Below are 20,100 nucleotides of genomic sequence, written 5' to 3'. Positions count from 1 at the left end.
TTTAAAAATAAGTTATATTAGGGCAGCACGGTGGCGCAATAGGTTAGCCCTGCTGCCTCATGGCGCTGAGATGCCAGGTTCGATCCCGGCTCTGGGTCACAGTCCATGTGCAGTTTGATGTGGAGATGCCGGCGTTGGACTGGGGTGAGCACAGTGAAAGGTCTTACACCAGGTTAAAGTCCAACAGGTTTGTTTCAAACACTAGCTTTCAGAGCACTGCTCCTTCCTCAGGTGAATGAAGAGGTATGTTCCAGAAAAATATATATAGACAAACTCAAAGATGCCAGACAATGCTTAGAATGCGAGCATTTGTAGGTAATTAAGTCTTTACAGATCCAGAGATAGGGGTGACCCCAGGTTAAAGAGGTGTGAATTGTCTCAAGCCATCGATGTATAACGTCGGTTGAAGGTCCTGTGCGGTGAGGAGGTCTTGTTCAAACTTGTGCATGAAAATGTTGGCATATTGAAGTGCGAATTTGGTCCCCATGGCTGTTCCCTGCGTCTGGATGAAGAACTTGTTGTCGAAGGTGAAGACGTTGTGATCCAGAATGAAGCGGATGAGTTGCAGAATTGCGTCTGGAGATTGGTAGTTGTCGGTGTTGAGTACTGAGGCTGTTGCAGCAATGCCGTCGTCATGGGGGATGCTGGTGTAGAGTGCCGAGACATCCATTGTGACGAGGAATGTTCCTGGTTCAACTGGTCCATGGGTGCTGAGTTTCTGTAGGAAGTCCGTCGTGTCGCGACAGAAGCTGGGTGTACCTTGTACGATGGGTTTCAAGATGCCCTCAATGTAGCTAGAGAGGTTCTCGCACAGGGTCCCATTGCCTGAAATGATAGGACGGCCTGGTGTGTTGGCCTTGTGTATTTTCGGGAGGCAGTAGAGATCTCCAATGCGGGGATTACGTGGGATGACAGCACGTAGGGCGCTCTGAAGGTCTGGATCCAAGGTCTTGATCAGTCTGTTAAGTTGGCGGACGTGTTCCTTGGTTGGATCTGCGGGTAACTGTCTGTGGTGTTCCTGGTTGTTGAGTTGTTGGTCTACTTCTTTGCAGTAGTCCGTTCTGTTCAGTATGACGGTGGCCCCTCCTTTGCTGGTTTGATGACGACGTTGCGGTTGGTCTCGAGGGCGCGGATGGCGTTGCGTTGTGCTTGGGTGGCGTTCGGGGCTGCCTTGTGAATGCGACTGATGAATCTGGCATTGACGCAACTCCTGGCGGCTTGAGCATACATGTCGAGTCTAGGGCAGCGGCCTTCCGGAGAGGTCCAATTCGACTCTTTCCTCTTCGTTTGCCTCACCGCAGATCTCTCGGTCTGCTGTTCCGGTTCATTGGTAGTCTCCTTGGGTTCGCTGTCGGCCTCTTGGGGTCTGTGGAAGAATTCCCGGAGCCTCATTCGCCTGATGAATTCCTCCGTGTCTGCCGCGAGACTGATGGGGTCCATTTTGGTGGTGGTGTAGAAATTGAGCCCTCTGCTGAGGACTTTGATTTTGTCTGGATGAAGGGTGTAGTCTGACAAGTTGACAATAGATTTCCCTGTATTGTTTTCTACTGTGATACCGGGGGAGGCTTGGTTGCTGCTGGTGGTGATGCCGAGTTTCTCAAGCTTCCTGTTCTTGGTGTGCATATAGGTGGCACAGTATCGTTGTCTCATCTGTTTGGCGGTGTAACGCAGCTGGTCTGATGCATCCTGAGAGCAAGTTGAGAATATGGCCTCTATCTTGGTTTCCAGGTTGCGTCGGCTGCTGTAGAGCTGGTGTACGAGGTGTTTGAGGAGTGTGAGAGAGGTGTGCCGGCAGAGTCTCTCAGCGAAGTCTGTGTTGTAGGCCGACTTGAGTGGGTTTGTGATCTGTAGCCCTTTTGGGATCTTGTCTGCTTTCTTACATCTTTGTAGAAACTTAATGTCAGTGTCTATATGCGCAATCTTCCTGGAGATCCTCTCCACTTTGAGCCGGCAGTTTGCGGTGTCGATGGTAGCCATGATGTGGAGGTGCCGATGTTGGACTGGGGTGAGCACAGTAAGAAGTCTTACAACACTGATCTCTGGGTAAGCGTTCTCCAAGGCGGCCTTCAGGACGCGCAACAACGTAGAATCGCCGAGCAGAAACTTATAGCCAAGTTCCGCACACATAAGTATGGCCTCAACCGGGACCTGGGATTCATGTCGCTTTACATTCACCCCCCACCATCTGGCCTGAGCTTGCAAAATCTTACCAACTGTCGTCACACCTCTTTAACCTGGGGTTACCCCTATCTCTGGATCTGTAAAGACTTAATTACCTGCAAATGCTTGCATTCTAAGCATTGTCTGGCATCTTTGAATTTGTCTATATATATGTTTCTGGAACCCACCTCTTCATTTACCTGAGGAAGGAGCAGTGCTCCGAAAGCTGGTGTTTGAAACAAACCTGTTGGACTTTAACCTGGTGTTGTAAGACTTCTCACATGTGCAGTTTGCACATTCTCCCCGTGTCTGCGTGGGTTTCGCCCCCACAACCCAAAGATGTGCAGGGTAGGTGGATTGGCCACGCTAAATTGCCCCTTAATTGGAAAAAATGAATTGGGTATTCTAAATTTATTTTAAAAATGTAAAAAAATAGTTATATTCATAATATATATTCCATGTCGAACATTCTCTGGTGCATCCGACCCAATAGGTTTTACACAGTATTCAGCGCCTTGGGATACTATTCTGGAGGGTCTGAGGTGAGCGGCAATTTGTGACATGGGGGGGGTGGGGGGGGGGGGGAGAATAGCGGGAGGGCGTGAAAAATGTCAGGAGGCCCTCCCGCTATTCTCCCAACCGGCGTGGGGGGCGGAGAATCGCGCCCAAGGATTCTGTTCCATTTGTTTGATGGATTTACTTTGTGATTATATTGACTTTGGAAATAGTCGTTCGTACAAACAGGCTGGCCTCAGAATCACAGGATTGTTATGGCACAGAAGAAGGCTATTCGGCCCATCATGTCTGCACCAGCCCTCCAAACGAGCACCGTGACTCAGTGCCGTTCCCCGGACCCCTGCACATTGTTTCTATTCAAATAATCACCTAATTCCCTCTTGAATGCATCAATTAAACCTGCCTGCACCACACTTACAGGCCGTCCATTTCAGACACAAACCACTTGCTGTGTGAAAACGTTTATTCTCACATCACATTTGGTTCTTTTGCAAATCACTTTAAATCTGTGCCCCTCTCGTTCTCGATCCTTTTATGAGCGGGAACATTTTCTCCCATCTACTGTCCATCCCCTTCATGACTTTGATCATCTCTATCAAATCTCCTCTTAGCCTTCTCTTCAGTCCCAACCTCATAACTGAAGTTTCTCATCCCTGGAACCATTCTTGTGAACCTCCTCTGCATCCTCTCCACTGCATTCACATCCTTCCTATAGTGTGGCACCCAAAACTTTTCTCAATATTCCAGCTGAGGTCTTCTTCAAGTTCATCGTAACCTCCTTACTCTTGTACTCTATGCACATAATACCGCATGCTTTATTAACTGCTCTCTCCACCTGTCCTAATTTAAGTGGTTTACACTGGTCAGTTCCATAGTACATTAAATACTTCATATTTAAAAATTTTTAGTGCTTATGTTGTTGTCCTTAAAAGAAGGTTCATTTTAAGTGCCTCCTGAGAAGGTCACAAATGAATACAATTCACGGAAACACGGGATACATTCACTCAATCTGTGGGCATGGCCAACTTCCAACACAGTGTTACACAGTATGTACAGCGCAGAAGCAGGCCATTCAACCCACCAGGTCCTTGCTGTCTCCACGGGAACCTTATCCCACACTCTTCTTCAGCTACTTTCATCTCCTCCAGGCTTAGGGGCCCCTTATTCTGGTGGCTCTTATCTTTCTCCGACCAAACCGTTGCATACTCTTAAAGATCTCCACCACAGCTGATCTTTCAGTCCTCTCTCTTCTAGAGTAAAGAGGCCAGCCCATTACATTTCCCTGATATAGCCTCTCAGTTCAGGTATCATACTGTTAAATCTTTTTTGCATTTTCTTCAGTGACTCTATATTCTTTCTTTAATATGGAGACCAAACCGTTTGCAGTAGCCCAGGTGTGGTCGAACCAAGATTCGGGGCAAATTTCAACTACTGTATCTGTTTTTTCTATGCTACTTATTCAGAAATGAACCCCCATGCTTTCTTTCAAAAGAAAATGGCGTTAGTAACTTGCAACACTACTTTCAGTGATTTTGGTGGTGCAGAACTTGTATTGCTGAAATAAGAGACATGCTGTCAAAGTTTCTCATCTGAAACTCTTCAGGATTATCCCACGGTGATCGGGGATAGATTGGGCACTTTTCAGGACCAAAAGTGGGGGCCTGGATTGAGTGTCTCAAAACACTGAACAAGTAAAAGTGGTAATTTCACCCTGTTGCTATGCAGTAGCAACGCGAGTGCTATTCCCCATTAACAGGTGCTTCTGTCAAGTCAAAAATACATTCTGCTTATCATGCAAATGTGGTTTAGGAGGTTCAGAGACAGTGTGATGTCAGGTACGCAGGCCCTGTGGACAAGATTCTCCGTCCCGCCAGCCCCGTATTCCGGTGCGGCACGTTCCCGTGGGCAGCGGGATTCTCTGTTCCCGCAGCCGTTCAATGGGATTTCCCATTGTATGGCATCCCACGCCATTGGTGCCAACGGGGCAGAGAATCCCGCCGACGGAGAATCCCGCTGTATATCCCAGCAACTGATACTGTTACACTCACGGATGCCCAGGTTTGTTTAATTCTGGCGTTTGAGCCGTGCTGACACTGTCCTAGATAATCCAATATTCCTTCCTGGTTTTCAGCTTGCAACGTTCTGTATATCAACTCGGTGGAGACGGAATCGCTGACTGGCCCACAAGCAGTCGCCAAAGCAACCATGCAGACATTTGCCATGAAGCCTCGGCCCACTGCCACCGTGGTACATTTCAAAGTTTCAGTGCAAGGCATCACCTTAACTGACAGCCAACGAAAGTAAGCCGACATTGCTAAAATCTGTACCAACTCCTTTAACTCTGGCACATGACTTCTGCAAAATATGACACTGAGCCATCGGTCAGATGACCAAATGTTTGATTATAGAGATAGGTTTTAAGAAGTGTTTGAAAGGAGGAGAGTGAAATAGAGAGGGTGGAGGGGTTTAGGGAGGAGGGAAGCCAAGAGCTTGGGGCCGAGGCAGCAAAAGGCATGGCTGCCAATAGTGCAGCGACCGAAAATCGGGGATGGTCAAGAGGCCAGACTTGGAGGAGAACAGGGATCTCGGAGGCTTGAGCAGACTAGAGGAACAGAGAGATCTCGGAGGGTTGAGGGGACTGGAGGAACAGAGAGATCTCGGAGGGTTGAGGGGACTGGAGGAACAGAGAGCTATCGGAGGGTTGAGGGGACTGGAGGAACAGAGAGATCTCGGAGGGTTGAGGGGACTGGAGGAACAGAGAGATCTCGGAGGGTTGAGGGGACTGGAGGAACAGAGAGATCTCGGAGGGTTGAGGGGACTGGAGGAACAGAGAGATCTCGGAGGGTGAGAGGACTGGAGGACCAGAGAGATCTCGGAGGGTTGAGGAGACTGGAGGCACAGAGAGATCTCGGAGGGTTGAGGGGACTGGAGGAACAGAGAGATCTCGGAGGGTTGAGGGGACTGGAGGAACAGAGAGATCTCGGAGGGTGAGAGGACTGGAGGAACAGAGAGATCTCGGAGGGTTGAGGGGACTGGAGGAACAGAGAGATCTCGGAGGGTTGAGGGGACTGGAGGAACAGAGAGATCTCGGAGGATTGTGGAGGCTGGAGGAACAGAGAGATCTCGGAGGGTTGAGGGGATTGGAGGAACAGAGATCTCAGAGGGTTGTGGAGACTGGAGGAACAGAGAGATCACGGAGGGTTGAGGGGATTGGAGGAACAGAGATTTCGGAGGGTAGAGGGGATTGGAGGAACAAAGAGATCTCGGAGGGTTGAGGGGACTGGAGGAACAGAGAGATCTCGGAGTGTTGTGGAGACTGGAGGAACAGAGAGATCTCGGAGGGTTGAGGGGACTGGAGGCACAGAGAGATCTCGGAGGGTTGTGGAGACTGGAGGCACAGAGAGATCTCGGAGGGTTGTGGAGGCTGGAGGAACAAAGAGATCTCGGAGGGTTGAGGAGACTGGAGGCACAGAGAGATCTCGGAGGGTTGTGGAGGCTGGAGGAACAGAGAGATCTCGGAGGGTTGAGGAGACTGGAGGCACAGAGAGATCTCGGAGGGTTGTGGAGGCTGGAGGAACAAAGAGATCTCGGAGGGTTGAGGAGACTGGAGGCACAGAGAGATCTCGGAGGGTTGAGGGGACTGGAGGAACAGAGAGATCTCGGAGGGTTGAGGGGACTGGAGGAACAGAGAGCTATCGGAGGGTTGAGGGGACTGGAGGAACAGAGAGATGTCGGAGGGTTGTGGAGGCTGGAGGAACAGAGATATCTCGGAGGGTTGAGGGGACTGGAGGAACAGAGATATCTCGGAGGGTTGAGGGGACTGGAGGAACAGAGAGATCTCCGAGGGTTGTGGAGACTGGAGGAACAGAGAGATCTCGGAGGGTTGAGGGGACTGGAGGAACAGTGAGATCTCGGAGGGTTGAGGGGACTGGAGGAACAGAGATATCTCGGAGGGTTGAGGGGACTGGAGGAACAGAGAGATCTCGGAGGGTTGAGGGGACTGGAGGAACAGTGAGATCTCGGAGGGTTGAGGGGACTGGAGGAACAGAGAGATCTCGGAGGGTTGAGGGGACTGGAGGAACAGAGAGATCTCGGAGGGTTGAGGGGACTGGAGGAACAGTGAGATCTCGGAGGGTTGAGGGGACTGGAGGAACAGAGAGATCTCGGAGGGTTGAGGGGACTGGAGGAACAGAGAGATCTCGGAGGGTTGAGGGGACTGGAGGAACAGAGAGATCTCGGAGGGTTGAGGGGACTGGAGGAACAGAGAGATCTCGGAGGGTTGAGGGGACTGGAGGAACAGAGAGATCTCGGAGGGTTGAGGGGACTGGAGGAACAGAGAGATCTCGGAGGGTTGAGGGGACTGGAGGAACAGAGAGATCTCGGAGGGTTGAGGGGACTGGAGGAACAGAGATATCTCGGAGGGTTGTGGAGACTGGAGGAACAGAGAGATCTCGGAGGGTTGAGGGGACTGGAGGAACAGAGAGATCTCGGAGGATTGTGGAGGCTGGAGGAACAGAGAGATCTCGGAGGGTTGAGGGGATTGGAGGAACAGAGATCTCAGAGGGTTGTGGAGACTGGAGGAACAGAGAGATCACGGAGGGTTGAGGGGATTGGAGGAACAGAGATTTCGGAGGGTAGAGGGGATTGGAGGAACAAAGAGATCTCGGAGGGTTGAGGGGACTGGAGGAACAGAGAGATCTCGGAGTGTTGTGGAGACTGGAGGAACAGAGAGATCTCGGAGGGTTGAGGGGACTGGAGGCACAGAGAGATCTCGGAGGGTTGTGGAGACTGGAGGCACAGAGAGATCTCGGAGGGTTGTGGAGGCTGGAGGAACAAAGAGATCTCGGAGGGTTGAGGAGACTGGAGGCACAGAGAGATCTCGGAGGGTTGTGGAGGCTGGAGGAACAAAGAGATCTCGGAGGGTTGAGGAGACTGGAGGCACAGAGAGATCTCGGAGGGTTGTGGAGGCTGGAGGAACAAAGAGATCTCGGAGGGTTGAGGAGACTGGAGGCACAGAGAGATCTCGGAGGGTTGAGGGGACTGGAGGAACAGAGAGATCTCGGAGGGTTGAGGGGACTGGAGGAACAGAGAGCTATCGGAGGGTTGAGGGGACTGGAGGAACAGAGAGATGTCGGAGGGTTGTGGAGGCTGGAGGAACAGAGATATCTCGGAGGGTTGAGGGGACTGGAGGAACAGAGATATCTCGGAGGGTTGAGGGGACTGGAGGAACAGAGAGATCTCCGAGGGTTGTGGAGACTGGAGGAACAGAGAGATCTCGGAGGGTTGAGGGGACTGGAGGAACAGTGAGATCTCGGAGGGTTGAGGGGACTGGAGGAACAGAGATATCTCGGAGGGTTGAGGGGACTGGAGGAACAGAGAGATCTCGGAGGGTTGAGGGGACTGGAGGAACAGTGAGATCTCGGAGGGTTGAGGGGACTGGAGGAACAGAGAGATCTCGGAGGGTTGAGGGGACTGGAGGAACAGAGAGATCTCGGAGGGTTGAGGGGACTGGAGGAACAGTGAGATCTCGGAGGGTTGAGGGGACTGGAGGAACAGAGAGATCTCGGAGGGTTGAGGGGACTGGAGGAACAGAGAGATCTCGGAGGGTTGAGGGGACTGGAGGAACAGAGAGATCTCGGAGGGTTGAGGGGACTGGAGGAACAGAGAGATCTCGGAGGGTTGAGGGGACTGGAGGAACAGAGAGATCTCGGAGGGTTGAGGGGACTGGAGGAACAGAGAGATCTCGGAGGGTTGAGGGGACTGGAGGAACAGAGAGATCTCGGAGGGTTGAGGGGACTGGAGGAACAGAGATATCTCGGAGGGTTGTGGAGACTGGAGGAACAGAGAGATCTCGGAGGGTTGAGGGGACTGGAGGAACAGAGAGATCTCGGAGGGTTGAGGGGACTGGAGGAACAGAGATATCTCGGAGGGTTGTGGAGACTGGAGGAACAGAGAGATCTCGGAGGGTTGAGGGGATTGGAGGAGGGGCTATACGGTGTCTACCTTATGTTCCTAACATCAGACATGGTCTCCACGTGTTACTAGGTAGGGACACAGTACCAGTTCTTGTGGGATTCACAAAACCCCTGAGATTTTGGGGCTATTTGCTGAGTTGACAAACGTCTGTCAATTTCCATGAAATCAATCAACAAATTTATCGGTTTACAGTTGCAGGACTTTGTTCGTAGACAGGTCCCATCTTTCCCGCGCCTCCCGCCAATGGGGATCCTAGACAGAATAGTCTCTGGGAGGGACGAAGGGGAGGGTAGAGTCTCGGGTATTTATATGGTGCTCATGAGGGAGGAAGGGTCCCAGACAGAGGAACTGAAACTTAAATGGGAGAAGGAGATAGGCGGGGAAATGGAGGATGGGCTGTGGGCAGAGGCCCTGAGTAGGGTAAATTCGACCGCGACATGTGCTAGGCTCGGGCTGATCCAATTTAAGGTCGTTCACCGGGCCCATATGACGGTGGCTCGGATGAGCAAATTTTTCGGGATAGAGGACAAATGCGCTATGTGCGCGGGAGGACCAGCGAACCATGTGCACATGTTCTGGGCATGCCCTGAGCTGAGGGGGTACTGGGAGGGATTTGCGGGGGTCATGTCCCAGGTGCTAAAAACAAGGGTGGTGACGAGTCCAGGGGTGGCAATTTTTGGGGTTTCGGAAGACCCGGGCGTCCAGGGGGAGAAAGAGGCCGATGTGCTGGCCTTTGCTTCCCTGATATTATTGGCGTGGAGGGTCTCGAAGCCCCCGAAGACTGAGTGGTGGCTTGCGGACATGTCGAGTTTCCTGGGGATGGAAAAAATTAAGTCCGCCTTGAGGGGATCTGTGCAGGGGTTCACCCGGAGGTGGCAACCATTTATTGACTTCTTTGCGGGAGAGTGAGCGTCAGCAGGGGGGTGGGGGGAGGGGGGGGGGGGGTGGGGGGGGGGGGGTAGAGTAGAGTAGGAGGGAAAATATGGCGGGTAGTACCGGTGGGAGGGGAGCGGGCTTGTGCAATATGTTACGATGGAAGTATTGAAAGTACGTGGATGTTTGCACATTTTTGCCTTTTTTGCTTCCTTTCTGATGATGTCTGTAACTGTTTATAAAGCCAAAAACTACCTCAATAAAATTGTTTATTAAAAAAAAACAAATTTATCGGTTAGAACTTTAGAATCCAGGAAATCTTGCTTAAAAAAGCTATTAGGAAGTGAGTGACGAACCTTAACCACCTTGCTCAGTTTGCAGGTTGGTCTTGTCAATTTGTTCTGTCTGTCACAAGAAATTGTTTTCACAAAACGTTTTTTTAAAATTATGTAAACGGTAAAATCTTTTCCATTTCCAAACATGTCCGTTTCTTTTGTGTTCAACAGGATTTTTTTCCGACGTCATTACCCAGTCAACACAGTTACATTCTGCAATCTGGACCCACATGATCGAAGGTACGTTCACCCTCTGCTCAGGTAAAGTGAGCTGTTACCACTCCGATACTGTTACTACCTTCGAGAGAGTACATGGCTAAAACTCACAAAATATGTCCTCTGATGTTGTTGCACCATTATCTTTTTTTAAATTTATTTTTATTCAAAATTCTCCAATAATTTTTACAAGCCACTACAAAAAGAAAAACAACAAAAAGAAAACATAACAGTAAAACAGAAAACAACTTAACCATTTAACAAAATAAGGTGGGGGTATTTGCCCTTTACAAATGAAATCCATCCACTGCCCAAGCCACCCCCCCCCCCCTTCTGTTCTGCTGCTGCTGCTGACCTCCACCTAACGTTCCGCGAGAAAGTCAAGGAACGGTTGCCACCGCCTGGAGAACCCCTGCTCTCGCAAGGCAAACTTTATCCTCTCTAACTTGAGAAATCCCGCCATATCACTGACCCAAGCCTCTACCATTGGGGGCTTTGCGTCCCTCCACGTTAACAAGAGCCTTCTCCGGGCTACCAAGGAGGCAAAGGCCAGAACTCCGGCCTCTTTCGACTCCTGCACTCCCGGATCATCTGACACCCCAAATATCGCTGTCTCCCAGCTCGGTTTTACCCGAGTGTCCAAGACCTTGGACATAGCCCTTGCGAAGCCTTTCCAAAGTCCTGTAAGTGCCGGGCATGCCCAGAACATATGGACATGGATTGCTGGGCTCCCTGAACACCTCACACTCCTGTCCTCCACCCCAAAGAACTTGCTCATTCTCGCCACTGTCATATGTGCCCAGTGCACCACCTTAAACTGAATCAAGCTAAGCCTGGCACAAGGCGAGGAGGAATTGACCCTGCCCAGGGCGTCCACCCACAAGCCCTCGTCCAGCTCCTCCTCCCACTTGCCCATCAGTTCCTCCACCGAGATCTCCTCCGCCGCCTGCAGCTCCTGATATATTTCCGATATCTTGCCATCCCCTACCCACACGCCCGAGACCACCCTGTCCTGTATCCTCCGGGCAGGCAGCAGCGGGAATTCCCCCATGTGCTTTTTCACGAACGCCCGAACCTGCATTTACCTAAAGGTGTTCCCCGGGGGGAAACCCAAATTTCTCCTCCAGCGCCCCCAGACTAGCAAAAGTCCCATCAATGAACAAGTCCCCCATCCTTCTGATACCTGCCCTGTGCCAACTTAGGGAACGGACCTGTGATTGTTCCATATCGGGGCCCAGACTGAAGCCCCTACCTCCCCCCTGTGCCGTCTCCAATGCCCCAGATTCTCAATGTCGCCGCCACCACCGGGCTTGTGGTATACCGCGTTGGCAAAAGCGGCAATGGTACCATTATCAGTGCCCCTAAGCTAGTACCTTTACAAGATGCCGCTTCCAACCACTTCCACGCCACCCCCTCTCCCTCCACAACCCTCCGATATATTCGCTGCCCAGTAATAGCTGCAAAAGTTCAGCACCCTGCCCGCCAGGGAAAGCGGCAGCATGTCCCACCTCTTAAAGTCCTCCTCCATCTGATCCACCAGCCGCGCTAAATTGAGCTTGTGCAGGGCACCCCAGCTCTTAGCCACCTGAATGCCCAAGTAGCGAAAGCTACTCTCCACCATCTTAAGCGGTAACTCTCCCAGTCTCTCTTCCTGGCCCCTCACCTGTATCACAAAGAGCTCGCTCTTTCCAGCATTCAGCTTATGTCTCCAAAATCCCTAAGAATCTGCATGACCTCCCCCAGCCCCTCCACCGGATCGGCAATATACAGGAGCAGGTCATCCGCATACAGTGAAACACTATGCTCTTCCCCCCCCTTTTCCTTAGCCTCATTGAAAGTCCTCAACAACAGCGGACCCAGCAGCTCCGAGAATTTCCTATAAAACTCTACGGGATACCCATGCGGACCCAGGGCCTTGCCCGCCTGCATGCCCTCTAGCCCCTGAACCAGTTCCTCCATCTCGATCGGGGCCCCCAATCCCTCTACTCGCCCCTCCTCCACCTGTGGAAACCTAAGTTGGCCCAGGAGCTGCCTCATCCCCTCCCCCTCTCCGGGGGCTCTGACTTTGCCATAAAAGTCCTTGAAGACCTCGTTAATCCTTGCCGAGCTCAGCACCGTGTTACCCTCTAATTCCCCCAATTTCCCTGGCCGCCTCTCTCTTTCGCAGCTGATGCGCCAGCATCCTACTTGCCTTCTCCCCATACTCGTACACTGCTCCCTGTACCTTCCTCAACTGAGCCTCAGCCTTCCCCGTGGTAAGCAAGTCAAATTCCCCCTGCAGGCTCCGGCGCTCCTTCAGCAACCCCTCCTCGGGGGATTCCGCATACCTCCTGCCCACCCCGAGTATCTCCCCCACCAATCTCTCCCTCTCCATCCTATCCCTCTTCTCTCTGTGGACCCTGACCGAGATTAGCTCCCCTCTGACAACTGCCTTCAGCCCCTCCCAGACCACACTCACCAGAACCTCACCATTATCATTGGTCTCCACATAGTTTTGGATACACCTCCGAACCCGCCCACAGACCTCCTCGTCCGCCAGTAGTCCATTCTCCACAGAGAGCGTTGGCCTCTCCCCTCCCTCAGCCCCAACTCCACCCAGTGCGGGGCATGGTCCGAGATGGCAATGGCCGAATACTCCCCCCCGCCCCCCCCACTCTCGGAATTAGCGCCCTACTTACCACAAAAAAATCAATCCGCGAGTACGCCTTGTGGACGTGGGAGAAGAAGGGAAACTCCTTCGCCCTTGGCCTGGCAAATCTCCACGGATCCCCTCCCCCAATCTGGTCCATGAACCCCCTCAGGACCTGGGCCGTTGTCGGCCTCTTATCCGATCTCAACGTAGACCGATCCAGGGCCGGGTCCAGGACCGTGTTAAAGTCCCCAAACTACATGACACCAGATGTGGAATCCTACTCAACATCCGCTTCATGAACCCTGCATCGTCCCAGTTCGGAGCATACACGTTCACTAGCACCACCTGCTACCTGCCACTCACCATAACATATCGACCCCCTTTATCCGCCACAATACTCGCCGCACAATACTCGCCACCCGCTTTCTCACCAAGATTGCGACATCCCCCCCCCCTGTTCTTCGCATCCAGCCCTGAGTGGAAAACCTGCCCCACTCATCCTTTCCTCAGCCTGGTTTGATCCACGATCTTCAGGCTTCAGGTATGTTTCCTGCAGCATGGCTACGTCTGCCTTTAGCCCCTTGAAGTGCGAGAACACACGGACCCTCTTGACCGGCCCATTCAGACCCCTCACGTTCCACGTGATCAGCCTGGTTGGGGGGCTACCCACCCCACCCCCCTGCCGACTAGCCATCTCCTTTTTTAGTCCAGCCACGTGCCTGCGCCTCCCGCACCTTCCAGCCCCCCAGGCGGAGGCCCCCCGCCCCGACTCTCCCCTTTAACATCAGTTCCCCCTCAGTCAGCACAGCAGCATCCCAGCACCCCCCCCCTCCCCCAAACAAGCATCCGCTTAATCCCCCCCCCATTGCACCCCCGTAAGTCAGCTGACTCATGCTGACCCCGGCCACTCCCACCTCCAAACCCCCTGTGGGCTCCCCTTGCAAGTCTCCACCCCCCCCCCCCCCCCTAAGTGGAGTAGAGAGAGTCCCCCCCCCCCTACACCCCGTGTGAACAGAGAGAGAAAAACAAAGCAAAGTACCGTACACTCAAACCTCCAGCTTCAGGTGCCACCCCCACCATTTCGCGGGTAAACCGTGCTCCCTGTCTGGGCCGACCTCATCTCCTGTGACTCAGCTCTTCCCAACTGCGACCTCGCCCAGAGCCTCGAGGGCCGAGGGCAAAGGGGGCCACAAGAACACACGGGGAAAACCCCAACATAACATCGCCCCCTCCCCCCCCTCTCCAGCAACCCCCATAACATACTGCAGTCCATTAACTCGAGTCCAGCTTCTCATTCTCAATGAAAGTCCCACGCCTCGTGTCGAAATAGTGGTGCCGGTCCTGATATGTAACCCACAGCCTCCCCGGTTGTAACAGTCCGAACTTCACCCCCTTTCCGTGGAGGACAGCCTTGGCCCGGTTGAATCCCGCACGCTTCTTGGCCAGCTCTGCACTCCAGTCCTGATAAATACGGATCTCGGTGTTCTCCCACCTGCTGCTCCGCTCCTTCTTCGCCCATCGCAGGACACTCCTTGTCGGTGAAGCGGTGAAACCTTACCACCATAGCTCTCGGTGGCTCATTCGCCCTCGGCCTCCTTGCCAGGACTGTGCGCCCCGTCCAGCTCCAGGGGCCGCGGGAAGGCCCCCACGTCCATCAGTGTCCCCAGCATCGTGGTCACATACGCCCCAACATCCGACCTCTCCACGCCTTCAGGGAGACCCAGAATCCGCAGGTTCTGCCTCCTTGACCTATTCCCCAGGTCCTCCAGCTTCTCCTGCCATCTTTTGTGCAGCGTCTCGTGCGCCTCCACTCTAACCACTAGGCCCAGGATCTCGTCCTCATTATCAGATGCCTTCTGCTGCACCTCCTTGATCGCCGTCCCCTGCATCTTCTGGGTCTCCACCAGCCTTTCAATCGACGCCTTCATCGGGGCCAGCATCTCCGCCTTTAAATCCACAAAGCAGCTTCTTAAAAACTCCTGCTGCTCCCGTGACCACTGGGCCCACGCTGCCTGATCCGCGCCGGCCGCCATCTTGCTTTTTCACGCCCGTTCTCCTCTCTTCTCCAAAGCAGCTTTTTTGACCGTCCCACTCCTGGTCCACTCCATACAGCGTTGGGGGATCCTCACTGTTTCCTTCCCACACCAGGAATCGTCGTCAAAATACCGCTGGAACTCCTTAAAAGGGCCCAAAAGTCCGTTCACGGCGGGAGCTGCCGACCGTGCGACTTACCTAGGCATAGCCGCAACCGGAAGTCTGTTGTTGCACCATTATCAATCAGACATTCCTTCGAAACTTTGTGCTCAGGGGCTGAGGAGCTGTAGCACTGGAGAAAGGAACCCATTGTCCCATCTAGCACTCCCAGGTCATATAACCAGCCAGCCAAATGCAGAGGAAAGCTCCCCTGTGTTCTACCTCGCCCTCAAAAGACAGAGGTGACATTTTCAACCGTTTCCCACACGAGCCATCTACTGGCCTCTGAGTGCGAGTGTTGAAAAGTAGGAGTAACCTTGTGCTGTGGGCCCGATGCTCACTAGGAATGCCGAATATTGGGCCAGAGGAGATTGTTTTTCCAAAAATATACTTTCTTCATAAAATATGTAAAAGTTCATTACACACACGTTCAAATTTGGCATTACGTAAAGTGCAGTACAGTACCATTTCTTTCAGTGCAGTATGTGGCCCTCTGAGCTGCCTCACTACACTTACAATTACACGTTATATTTACCAGCTCTGAAAAAGAGTCATCCAGACTCCAAACGTAAACTCCCTTCTCTCTCCACTGATGCAGTCAGACCTGCTCAGATTTTACTGTTTCTTCTGTTTTTGTTTCCCGATTCCAGCATCCACTTTTTGCTTTTATCTTTTATTTAGCATGTATGTTTAAAATGCATGTCAAACATAAACGGGTACATATAACCTAAAGGGTTTTACACAGTTTCCAGTCCTTTTACACTGGCGAGAAGGCCTGAGAAATTGTCCTGGCCCCATTGAGTCTCAGACAGTGGCCTTTCCCCATTGAGTCTCAGACAGCGGCCTTTCCCCATTGAGTCTCAGACAGCGGCCTTTCCCCATTGAGTCTCAGACAGTGGCCTATCCCCATTGAGTCTCAGACAGTGACCGTTCCCCATTGAGTCTCAGAGAGGGGCCTTTCCCCATTGAGTCTCAGACAGTGGCCTTTCCCCATTGAGTCTCAGACAGTGGCTTTCCCTTGAGCCTTTGCAGTGGCTGCCCAAAGCTTCATTACATCCTTTAGCACGTCGACTTGGTGCTTGGAATGTGCCAGTCTGCAACACTCAGTAGTCAGCAGCTCTTTGCACAGACCAACAAGTTTCGGGCAGACATAGAACATAGAACAGTACAGCACAGAACAGGCCCTTCAGCCCTCGATGTTGTGCCGAACAATGATCACCCCACTTAAACCCACGTAACCCGTATACCCGTAACCCAACAAACCCCCCATTAACCTTACACTACGGGCAATTTAGCATGGCCAATCCACCTAACCCGCACATCTTTGGACTGTGGGAGGAAACCGGAGGACCCGGAGGAAACCCACGCGCACACGGGGAGGATGTGCAGACTCCACACAGACAGTGACCCAGCTGGGAATTGAACCTGGGACCCTGGAGCTGTGAAGCATTGATGCTAACCACCATGCTACCGTGAGGCACCATGCTACCGTGAGACCAACGAGTGTATTTGGCAGAATTGATGATCCTCCGGCAGCAGAGCAGATCATCAGCAAACAGATGATGTTTGTCTTGGTGTGTGCCTCTGGGAACAATCCATACAGTGTAGAGACCTGCGTCACGGAGCTGCTCTGGCTAGACCCCAACAAGACCACTTCTCAGACCTCCACAAAGACACATTCCAAAAGGAGGTGGGAACCATTGGACCTGAGGATATAGAATCCCATCAGTCTAGGTCTGTCTAAGGACATGTCCTTTGTGCCCTGTTCAAGGCTTACTTGATAACCTATAATGTTAGTGAGACCAGTTGTAAATAGAAAATGAGCCTGTACATTTGAATGTGTTGTTTAGCTTAGCTCCTACAACACTGTGATTGCAAATCTTTACTGATTACCGCACAGCCCTGTGTATGGGATTCATCCAGGATGAAGATAATGTGCTCCATCAACAGGCAGACATTCATCCGTTCATAAGCGATTTTCATTTCATTCGCACCTTGACCCCTGTGCAGAGGGGAATAAGCACAAGATAAAAAAATGTCTCCGCTGGATATTGGATTTTCTCACACCTGATTTATGCAGTAATCCTGATAATCTCTTTTTTTTTTAATGTAAAATTAGAAAAAGTAAGCTTTCCCTCTCTAAATCCTTCAGTGCTGCATCTACCTTTGTTCTCTCTCGCACTCTCCCACGCTAAGCCTTGTCTCTTTCAGGTGGACCAACGCAGACGGAACAACATCAAAGTAAGTGGTTCTGGAGGTCCGCGGGGGAGTGAGTCAGACACTGTGGGTTTGGGGAGGTGGGGGGTCTGGCAGCTGTGAATCCGTCAGACCGCAGATACCGATCTGGGCCATGTGTTCAATCCTGGGAGGAGGGGGAAACAACAGAGAAACTGATCAATTTCCCCATGGCAACGGAACAGTATCAATTACCCCGAGCCAGTCACCTTCATGACTAACATCATTAAGGCCACGTACAGATATTCAGCTGGGATCTGCTCAAACCCTTGTCTTTGTGACTTGCAAAACTATTTCTGATGCCAGTAACTTTGCAAAGTGTGAAGTTGTCTTGTGTTGCCCTGCAGATTAAAGTCTATGTTGTGCTCTTGATGTTTTGATGTATCTCCGGCCCTGAATTCCTACAAAGATGTGGAGGTTAGGTGGATTGACCAAATTAAATTGCCCCTTCCGGCCTCGGGTGACTGTCAGTGTGGAGTCTGCACGCTCTCCCTGTGTCTGCGTGGGTTTCCTCCGGGTGCTCCGGTTTCCAGTCCAAAGACGTGCAGGTTAGATGGATTGGCCACGATAAATTGCCCCAGTGTCCAAGGATGTCTCAGTTAGGTGGGGTTACATGGATAGGGTGGGGGAATAGCCGAGACAGGGTGTGCTTTCAAAGGGTTGGCGCAGATTTGATGGGTTGAATGGCCACCACCTGCCCTGTAGGAATTCTGTTTCAAACATCTGGCCCCCAGTGGCAGCTCCAACCCACACTGGCATGCAACAAGTGACTATGATTTCTGGCTCTCCTCTCTCTTCCAGAATGTTTGGTTTTGTGGCTAAGAAGCAAGGGAGCACATCTGACAACGTCTGCCATCTTTTTGCTGAGCTCGACCCAGAACAGCCCGCATCAGCCATTGTGAATTTTATCACAAAGGTTATGTTGGGGCCCCAGAAGAGATGAGGCCGCGCACACAGTCCCTGCAATCAAAGAGGAGTCAACTGATGGAGCAAGATGGATGGCTACTTCTGAATCAGCAATGCTGTCAGAAATGAAAGGAACTAAGCTTTCAAATCATCTGATTTTTTTTTAAATGCAAAAAAAACCTTTTTCTCTGTTTAAGTTCAGCCAGACCTTGCTGTAGCTTCTATCTAAGCATTCCCATGACCAGAGATTCCTTTCATATTTTAATTAAGGTTTCATTGCTCCAGGGTCACAAAGGGACAACAGTAGGAAGGGCTTGACTCCATCGTAACCTCATTTGCCCTCACAACCTTTCGGAGTAAATGCTAAGATAAGGTGGCTGCCTTGTATGGTGATGGTGCCTTGCTTTGGTGGGAGTTTTCAGTGCCTTGCCCATGGGAGCTCAGTCACTGGCAGTGCAGCATATAAACAATACAAATGGAGTTGCTACCTGACATTGTAAAAGGGTGTTGTCAGCTGATTAAAAGCTGGCACGTGACTTTTGGAAAGCAGCAATAGATTCAGGTTTCTGAAATCAGGAGTTACAATATTCAAAAGGGCACATAAGAACTAGGAGCAGGAGTAGGCCATATGGCCCCTCGAGCCTGCTCCACCATTCAATGAGATCATGGCTGATCTTTTGTGGGCTCAGCTCCGCTTTCCGGTCCGAACACCATAACCCTTAATCCCTTTATTCTTCAAAAAACTATCTATCTTTACCTTAAAAACATGTAATGAAGGAGCCTCAACTGCTTCACTGGGCAAGGAATTCCATAGATTCACAACCCTTTGGGTGAAGAAGTTCCTCCTAAACTCAGTCCTAAATCTACTTTCCCCTTATTTTCAGGCTATGCCCCCTAGTTCGGCTTTCACCAGCCAGTGGAAACAACTTGCCCGCATCTATCCTATCTATTCCCTTCATAATTTTATATGAGATTCCCCCCTCATCCTTCTAAATTCCAACGAGTACAATCCCAGTCTACTCAACCTCTCCTCGTAATCCAACCCCTTCAGCTCTGGGATTAACCCAGTGAATCTCCTCTGCACACCCTCCAGCGCCAGTACGTCCTTTCTCAGGTAAGGAGACCAAAACTGAACACAATACTCCAGGTGTGGCCTCACTAACACCTTATACAATTGCAGCATAACCTCCCTAGTCTTAAACTCCATCCCTCGAGCAATGAAGGACAAAATTCCATTCGCTTTCTTAATCACCTGTTGCACCTGTAAACCAACTTTTTGCGACTCATGCACGAGCACACCCAGGTCTCTCTGCACAGCAGCATGTTTTAATATTTTATCATTTAAATAATAATCCCTTTTGCTGTTATTCCTACCAAAATGGATAACCTCACATTTGTCAACATTGTATTCCATCTGCCAGACCCTAGCCCATTCACTTAACGTATCCAAATCCCTCTGCAGACTTCCAGTATCCTCTGCACTTTTTGCTTTACCACTCACCTTAGTGTCGTCTGCAAACTTGGACACATTGCCCTTGGTCCCCAACTCCAAATCATCGATGTAAATTGTGAACAATTGTGGGCCCAACACTGATCCCTGAGGGACACCACTAGCTGCTGATTGCCAACCAGAGAAACACCCGTTAATCCCCACTCTTTGCTTTCTATTAATTAACCAATCCTCTATCCATGCTACTACTTTACCCTTAATGCCATGCATCTTTATCTTTGCAGCAACCTTTTGTGTGGCACCTTGTCAAAGCCTTTCTAGAAATCCAGATATACCACATCCATTGGCTCCCCATTATCTACCGCTCTGGTAATGTCCTCAAAAAATTCCACTAAATTAGTTAGGCACGACCTGTCCTTTATGAACACATGCTGCGTCTGCCCAATGGGACAATTTCCATCCAGATGCCTCGTTATTTCTTCTTTGATGATAGATTCCAGCATCTTCCCTACTACCGAAGTTAAGCTCACTGACCCGCTTTCTGCCTACCTCCTTTTTTAAACAGTGGTGTCATGTTTGCTAATTTCCAATCCGCCGGGACCACCCCA

The 20,100-nt window shown here is 51.3% G+C and overlaps 1 protein-coding gene across 3 annotated transcripts in view; it reads left to right on the top strand.

The window, feature by feature from the left end:
- The window catches only part of LOC119958190 (tensin-2-like), a 381,277-nt gene extending 362,539 nt beyond the window's left edge, over positions 1 to 18,738 (top strand). For 2 of the 3 annotated variants that reach the window (XM_038786559.1, XM_038786557.1), the window contains 4 exons: positions 4,808 to 4,976; positions 10,032 to 10,100; positions 17,113 to 17,142; positions 17,938 to 18,738. In XM_038786559.1, coding sequence (XP_038642487.1) covers positions 4,808 to 4,976; positions 10,032 to 10,100; positions 17,113 to 17,142; positions 17,938 to 18,079 — 410 coding nt within the window. In that variant the 3' untranslated portion in view covers positions 18,080 to 18,738. The remainder of the gene's footprint in view (positions 1 to 4,807; positions 4,977 to 10,031; positions 10,101 to 17,112; positions 17,143 to 17,937) is intronic. The other variant, XM_038786558.1, reaches the window with a different exon arrangement.
- The last annotated feature ends 1,362 nt before the right edge of the window (positions 18,739 to 20,100 follow it).

This window comes from Scyliorhinus canicula, chromosome 28 (genome assembly GCF_902713615.1).
Source record: "Scyliorhinus canicula chromosome 28, sScyCan1.1, whole genome shotgun sequence".
In the NCBI taxonomy this organism is placed as follows: Eukaryota; Metazoa; Chordata; class Chondrichthyes; order Carcharhiniformes; family Scyliorhinidae; genus Scyliorhinus; species Scyliorhinus canicula.
Note: the sequence above shows the minus strand (reverse complement) of the source record. Positions and strands in the feature narration are given on the sequence as shown.